The sequence below is a fragment of the Anguilla anguilla genome, chromosome 8 (genome assembly GCF_013347855.1).
Source record: "Anguilla anguilla isolate fAngAng1 chromosome 8, fAngAng1.pri, whole genome shotgun sequence".
Classification (NCBI taxonomy): Eukaryota; Metazoa; Chordata; class Actinopteri; order Anguilliformes; family Anguillidae; genus Anguilla; species Anguilla anguilla.
The window spans coordinates 52,083,223-52,091,493 of NC_049208.1; the positions used below are offsets into that span (position 1 = coordinate 52,083,223).

The 8,271-nt window shown below is 38.8% G+C and overlaps 1 protein-coding gene across 1 annotated transcript; it reads right to left on the reverse strand.

The window, feature by feature from the left end:
- Positions 1 to 2,114: 2,114 nt before the first annotated feature.
- Positions 2,115 to 7,806, reverse strand: LOC118234296. Its single transcript, XM_035430735.1, has 3 exons — positions 7,770 to 7,806; positions 6,018 to 6,164; positions 2,115 to 4,190 (listed from the first exon to the last, which is right to left on the reverse strand). The coding sequence occupies exons 2-3, from the start codon at positions 6,035 to 6,037 to the stop codon at positions 2,702 to 2,704; spliced, it is 1,509 nt and encodes a 502-aa protein (XP_035286626.1). The 5' UTR covers positions 6,038 to 6,164; positions 7,770 to 7,806; the 3' UTR covers positions 2,115 to 2,701.
- Between the last annotated feature and the right edge of the window lie 465 nt (positions 7,807 to 8,271).

Genomic DNA, 8,271 nt, shown 5'->3' on the forward strand with positions numbered 1-8,271 from the left:
CACCATAGTATTTTACACTTTACAATGCATCACACACATGTGACTGTAGTTACGCAGCTGCAGTATATTTTTTGCAAATAATTGTCTTGAATTTTTCACTCAAACCTAAGGAGACATTTCTTTCTGACAAACCATTTTTTAGTTTGTCGATATCCAATACACTGACTACAATAGCTTGAAGCTTTTTGGGATCGTAAAATATATTTGAAACCTGTCTCTTTAATGTTATGTGATATCAAATTATATGACATTTAACATTTTTCTTATTCATTAAAAGTGTCCTTGTATGCTGCTGGATTGACAGGTCTGGCTTGGAACTCATAAGAAATTGCAATGTCCTTTGTTATATATTTAGTGTTTTCTCATCATTTTATAAGGACTGTTCAGGAGGAGTGTGCTTTCAGGATGTGTGGGTTTTGTTGATGAATAGTTCTTCTCTTCCAAATATAAACAGAACAGAACACAGATCAGTGCTGTGCTGATTAGTACAAATAACAATTTATTATATTTGAGGCACTTGTTCAGTACAGCATGACCGTCAATGTGGGAGACAATGAAACAATGAGTTCAGTGCTTTGTGTAGGAGCACTGAAATAACGTGTCAGAATGAGAGGAGAGTTACATCTGAAATGAAGATGGGAAGAGCTTCAGAAAGGATGGAATCAGTGAGATTTTACAAAAGGAACATGATCAAGATGGAACCCAACACAGGGTTAGGGTTTAGTGGAATTCAGTGGGTGTGGAAAAGTATTCACATGTCAAGCAAGTTCTGCAGTGCATATCACTCAGACAGTCCTGTAAAAGCAAACTGAACAGGAAGTAGTTGGAAATTAAGTAAATGATTGATTATATTCACTATATTAATTGAACAAATAATGGTCTTTGTCACTAGTTAAAGCAGAGCATATATGTATTCTTCCCCCTCCCACCAAAGCAGTTTAAGTTTAAAGGCTTTTTTTACCGAAACAGATACGCTGAGGGATCTGGGCCTGTGCACATCTTCATTTCTGATCAGGATTATAGGACCTGGGGAAATACTAATCTACAAAGCACCCCATAGTACATTAAAAGGATCAGTATGTCAGATTTTCAGTTTCAGTTTAAAGATGAGATGGATTCAGTCAACCAACCAATTGGTTGTTATGGGAACAGTAATTAAATTTAATTCCACACTCTTTCTATGATTTTAAATTTAAAAAGAATTTCTGATTAGCCCTCATAGTCTTGTAAATGGAGGAAAACTGGATTGTAAATGGAGGAGAACCTTATTTCAAACAAAGTAAAGTTATATTTACATTCAATAAAGGTTGACAGGATAAGACACTGGAAACAGGAAAGTAGTTATTCATCCCAAGTACAGTTCCTGCAGGATTGTTTCTCAAAATGATTTGTCCTGCTTTATTTAAGTGGAGTACAGGGCTTTATGTATTATGCAAATCTAAAACTACACCACATATAAAATACAAATGTCTATTCAAGGATATATGTTTAAATGATAAAACATACCAGTTAGGAAATAAAGTTAGTAAATAAAGAAAACCAGTCAAGAATTTCACCAGTCAAGCACACAGTTATGTTTTTCCCCTGTCATAGTTGCTTTCTGGCTTTAATTAGTGGGCTTGCTTCCGGCAAGCCCACTCTTGCTAGCTTTCATTTATTTATTTATTATTATTATCTGCACTAGTCCTACAATTTTTGCACTACATTCAAAGTTTTTACACCAAAATGACTGGCTAGTTCCAGACATTGTTGCTTGTATTCAGATTTTTGAAATATTCTAAACTTTTTGAAATATTCAACTTTTTTTTGGTTACGCCATAGAGGGTCACTCATGGATGTTTAGTGAAACGCTTTAGTAGGACGCATGCACAGGTGGTCACTCACGGCACAAGATTTTTAAGCACAGCTTTATCACCTAACATTACTTTAGCTAACCCTAACACTAACATGTTAGCATTTCGCCTACTTTAGTTAACCTAGTTAGCGTGTACAGATGCTATCCTGCACGCATGAGTAGGAGCTAATGACACACAGCTACAACCACCGATACAGATGTATGGACACACGGACGCTACAACCACCGATACAGATGTATGGACACACAACGGACAACAAATAACATTACAGATGTGAGGACATGCCATAGCTAGCTAGCTATGTAGTTAGCCAAGTTTTACTCATGACACTTTTAGGATATGACTAATCCCTGGAACATAATCTTTACTTGCTGATCCCCGGCTGTGTATGTAACACTACAGTGCGCCGTGGGTCTGGACGGTTTCTTGCTTCTTCTGAGCTTTGGGCCCTCATTGAAATGCAATGAGGCTTGAATGCAGTGCCAGTTGGAATTTGAAGCAAGCCCACACAATTCCTTCAGGAATTGTAACCTTTCTAGTTATCATTACTTCTCTGAACACCTCAACTTTTGTTCTGTTGAGCCTGGGAGTGTCTCTTCAGTAGTTTCTATGGAGATGACAGGTTCCACCACAAGAGGTAGAGATAATTAAAGTGTGAATCCTGACTGAATACACCTTAGATGGTTTATTTTGGTAGCTGTTGTCTGTAGTAGCATCAGAGGATTTCCTTGGTAAATACACTCGTGTTCAGGTTTGTGCATAACATAATTTTAACCATACTACATGTACAAGAAAAGCATTCAAGCACACAGCTACACATGTCTTCCCCACATCTGTTTGTCTCTTCATGCAGTGTTTCCCAGAATCTTCTGCAGCGTTTCCACTTTCTCTGTGTCATTGTACTCCTTCAGCATTTCAATCAGCCTGGGAATTTTTTGACGAGTAGAAGTTGAATCGAACTTCAGAGCAAGGTCTCTGAGCTGGAGAATGCACTGAAAACAACTTTCCATGAGATTTGTTTTCCGAGCCTCTGCATGCTTCAACTCCTTTTCACACTTGGACATCTCTTTCTCCGCTGCAGATATTTTGCCTTCAGCTTCTTTATTCAGGTCCTCACTAATTCCAGTTCTTTCTTCATTTTGTTCCACAAATATTTCTTCATTGATGTTGTGGACCTCATAGCTGCATTTTTTGGGACAGGCTGAACAGTTGCTGCTGTTGGACTGCAGAACCGAAGGATGGGGGCATAATGCCACACACACAGGGCAGAAAAGTATGCTTTTGCCAATTCTGATCTTCTTTCTGACATTTTTTTTATCCTCAAAGTTGTTATTTTTCTCCAAGTCTTGCCTGTGCTCTTCCAGAGTTTTCTGAACATCCTCAAATGCCTTGTGCTTCTCCTCCACAACCCTGATCTGACTCTCCAATCTCAAGAAAAAATCTTCCAAGCACTGATGTTGCTTCAAGACATTTTTAATCTCCCCCAAGCTTTGCGGTTCCATTTTATCCAAAGTTTCGAAAAACTCTCTGAAGCTCTCTGTTCCATTATCCCAGGCTGTTTTATATGTCTCTTCGTATTTCTTAGCAAACTTCTGAGGAGGAAGGTTGTTGAACAGGAAGTGAACAGGTTCATTATTTTCATCTTTGAGGAAAGGTGCACCAGACTCAGAAACTAGCTTAAGAGCTGGAGGTGGCATCCAGTCTGAGAAGGTGATGAGAATCATGAAGTTTTTCTCCATGTTCTTCCCGAAGACAGACAGAATGGCATCAAAGATGTATTTCTGGCTAGGACTTAGGCGATATTGAGATGCCTTCACCACGAGGCAAACTGCATCTATTTGTTGAACATCACTTAAAGATTCCAAAAATGTGTACAGATTCTGAGCTATTTGTTTATCTTTATCCAGACTTCTTGTGTCTCCATATCCTGGCATATCAATGACTGTGAGGGAAAAAGGAACAGACAGTTCCTCCAGCCCAAAAATTTCATAGGCAGTAATCACAGTGGCTTGAGATTCAGTTTGAGGTCTTTTGCTTTCATCTGGAATGATTTCAAACCTGATCTTGTCTTCCCACTTTACACCCAGCATGTAGTTGACCATCATATTGATGAGCGAAGACTTCCCTGTTCCTGTTTCTCCCACCATCATGATTGTCCTGTTCCTTTTGAGGTCCTTTCTTATAAACGTGTATGTCCTGGCTGTTCCATCTTTATTCAGTGCTATCTTGGCTGTGTTCAGCAGGTATGTTTGCTTCGGTTCTGTTGCAATCTGTACACTGTTCTTAATTACATCTGGCCACTTAGATGTAACTTCTCCTCTCGTTGTAGAGTAACTAAAAGATTAAGAGAAATAAAACAACTTGTGTTTTTATTTTGTTCTTTATAACAATTACCACACACACACACACACACACACTCGTCCAGCACATTGAGACAGATACAGTATAATATTATAGTTGAAGAGAAGATTATTTAAAAAATTTGTCAGCCTTACTCAATAGTCCTCATGATTCATGAATAGATGGGCAGGTAGTTATTCAGTTTGCACAGAGTACAATTAGTATATCATTTGATGCACATAATTAAAACACTCCTTTGCCATAGATTTGCGCCAACATTCCCACAAACAAATAATTCAGACCAGAGACAAAAATGCAATCTGTGCAACAAATCTGCAATACTCCAAAATATCAACTGTACAAAAATGTCCAGTGGGCTTTATGTTGAGTACATATCTAGGCACCTATGAAAGGATACGGGTGAATTCAGAACCTTGTAAAGACCCCAAAACACACCTTAGGCTGTGTTCGAAACCGCATACTATCCTTACTTATCATCCTAACTGTGACATAAAATTAGAATTTAGTGCACTGCATACTGACTGACTCACACGGCATAGTACGTTTTGTGTACATAAAAAGTTCCTGGATGTGTACTACGGCTGCGTTACAAACTCCAAGCTACCTGTACTTAGCATACTTACTGGTTAGTAAAATAAGTATATAGCGTGTTCTCACTGCATAGCATGTTCCATTTGAGTAGGCGAAAGGTGCCAGATGTATACTGGATTAGCAAGCATTTTGGAGTATGCAATCCCTCTTACTCAATGTTCAAGAGACCCATAATACATTGTGGCTGAAAGTCCATCATATGGGCAACCAATCATATGCTGTGATTTAAGGAAGTCTTTCTGAAGAAACAACTATTGCAGCAGCTGCCCCATAATTATTATTATTATTTTTTTGTATTATGTAAAAAAAAATTGCCTATTTTTTCGTTCGAGGCTGTGATCGGGCGGATTTACCTTTCTCACATCTGCAAAGTTGATTAAATGGTAAATGGACCGCATTTATATAGCGCTTTTATCCAAAGCGCTTTACAATTGATGCCTTGCATTCACCAGAGCAATTAGGGGTTAGGTGTCATGCTCAGGGACACTTCGACATACCCAGGGTGGGGGATTGAACGGGCAACCCTCCGACTGCCACTCTTACCCCCTGAGCTATGTCGCCCCTATTATGATTATGTTGTAGATCGATACCATGGGACCAGGAATTACCAGCCTCAGTGAAGTTCATAAACTTCAGGGGTTACTTGAGGTATTGCAGTTTATTAATGGTAATTACTTCAGGCACTTGATTAATTTAGCTCCCTCATTTTAGCCTGACTACATATTTAATAGAAATATATTTTCGTGTTTTTTTTTCCCGTTTTGAAGAACCAGTCACACAAACACACACACACACAAACACACACACCAACAAACTCAGAAATACAATGTAGGCTTAAGCTCTAGAGAAGACTGAATTAAAGAATAAAACTCCGTTCGAATGGTGCATATAATTGATGTTGGTGTGAATATCATAATAAAAATCCTGTTCGGAGGTTTTGTGTTATTCTATTGTGTATACTCTGTTCTCATTGGACAAATCTGTACAGTTTGTTACCAGTCATAATAAAAATCCTGTTCGGAGGTTTTGTGTTATTCTATTGTGTATACTCTGTTCTCATTGGACAAATCTGTACAGTTTGCTACCAGTCAATAAACATCATCTAAAAGGAACCTATCAACTTTTGAATATCTAAAAGCTACTGTACAACAATATTACCTTTACCACCTCTACAGTATGTGTACTGTAGAAACTGCAGTCACATATTACCTTGTGTGAGATTGTGCCATCCCAGAGTTTGCAGTTACCAGTCCTCTTTGAATCACAGAAAGAAAACAATGACAGAATTTTTGAAAAGTCGTGAAAACTCAGTCAGGAAACTGGCATGCATGTGCATGAGGGGAACTGTCCCTGCACCTGAAAAAGAGACCAAAAAAAAAAAAAGCAGTCATTTAGTTTGACAAGCTAAACCCCACTGATCCAGAATTGAAATCAGAAGTTAGCTTCCATTGCTCATGTTGCAGGTCCCTCACACACACACCCTCTGCCTCTCCTGCGTAAGGAAGCAAGGTGAGGAAACAAGGAACACTGAAGTGTTCTGATGTACAAATGTAGTCTCTCAGAAACCTGTGTACTAAACGTGGATTCAGTCCTAGGGAGATAAACTTCTACAAAAACCACCCAGCTACAAATGTATGCAGATTACAAACTGAAGGTAAATTTGCTTGTTTTGATGTTATCTTCCCTGACATTGTGAAGCAGACAATCTGGTAAAGAAGAATTGCAAATAAATGAAGAGAAATCGGACAAAGCCATGTTCTCACCTTTATCTCTCAGATCATCTACAGCCCCAAAAAGTGCATCTTCCTGAGCCTCTTAACCTTTATAGACTAAGCACGATTGGATGTATTTTTATACTGGTCTTAAGAAATGTGTTCTAATTGGCCATAATCTCCTATGTTTTTTAACCAATTGACTATCGTTTTAAAGAATAAATTAATAACACTCACATCCTCACATGTTCTTTGGATAAGAGGCTTTAGGGGCATGATCATGTTTTGTCAAAAACACTTTTATTTCGAGTCACAGCAAGGAGAAAAACAACATGGACACAAACAGGAGAGCAAAATAAAGGCAGGATCCAGAGGAGGATCTGGAAAATCCCCAGCAGTGCAAATGCAGCCTAGAGACAGTGCGACAGGACCAGGGAAGGGAGGCAGACATTGTCTCATGATGGTAAAATAAAACACAAACAACAACGCCAGCTTGAGGTGAATTTAAAGAAACTGCAACTGGGTTACAAAACTTGCACTTTTTATCTTCGTGTAAGTAATGAGTCCAGGGTACTTGTGGTTCTATTTTAACTTTGTCTTAAGCTTAATTTCAATGGATTTCAATAACATGATGGACATGGACAGATAACACATTTGTTATGTTTAATCCACAAACAAAACATGTAAAGCCCTCATTTACGTATACAAACCAATATCATTACAGCTATCTAGGTACAATGCTGCTTTTTATTTTCCTTCACATTTCAAAACAATGATTTTATCAGTTACAGACTGAGCAGAGCCACACAGGCAATCATTAAAATGGAGGGGGGGGGGGGGGATTCTAAAAGATACCAGGACATGCACTCAAATAGGCATGAGAAGAAAACAGACAAACAAAAAACCTCAACTCTCATATTGTTCATATTGCAGGTCCCCCACACACACCCTCTGCCTCTCCTGCGTAAGGAAGCAAGGAGAGGAAACAAAGAACACTGAAGTGTTCTGATGTACAAATGTAGTCTCTCTGAAACCCGTGTACTAAACGCAAGTTCAGTCCTCAGGAGATAAACTCCTTCAAAATACCATCCAGCTACGAATGTATGCAAATGACAAACTCCCAAGTGAGTATAAATAAGCTTGTTTTGAAGTTAACCACTGACATCTTGAAGCAAACGATCGGTAAAACAGCCTAAAACTCCAGAATGCATCAAGAATGAAGAGAAACCACACAAAGCCGCTCTCTCACCTGAGTTTGCCGGATCGTCTGCAGACCCAGGAGGTGTGTCTTGCTGTGACTCTTAACTCATATAGCCTGAGCAGGGCGGGATGTCCTTCTGCCCCCGGGTAAAGAAATGTGTTCTAATTGGCCATAATCGGATATGCTGATGCTTTTTGGTAACCAATTGCCTACCATTTTAAAGAGAGAAAAAAAATGACAAAACCCCTGCATCCCCTCTTTCCCATTGGAGAAGAGGCAGAAGGGGAATGATCATATTTATTCTGTCAGAAACACTTTCACTTTCATTTTGAGTCATAGCTAGCCAGAGCAAAAACCATGAACCCACAAAAAGAGAGCAAAAGAAAATCAGGAGCCATCAAAAGCATTGCATCGTGGCAGAGTGCACTGCACAGTGAATAAGTATTATGCCAGCTGTGCCTGATGTTTAAAAAACTCAGTTTTCTGCTTTTTGTAACTGATTTACATGGTACAACAGGACAGTTTCCTTTAGTTCATGGTTCTTGTAGTT

Excerpts from the sequence above, each read along its gene's own strand:
- LOC118234296 (XM_035430735.1), bottom strand. The coding sequence starts at position 6,037 with ATGGCACAATCTCACACAAG. Across the intron at positions 4,191-6,017 it reads ATGGCACAATCTCACACAAG|TTACTCTACAACGAGAGGAG; the intron begins GTAATATGTGAC and ends TTAATCTTTTAG.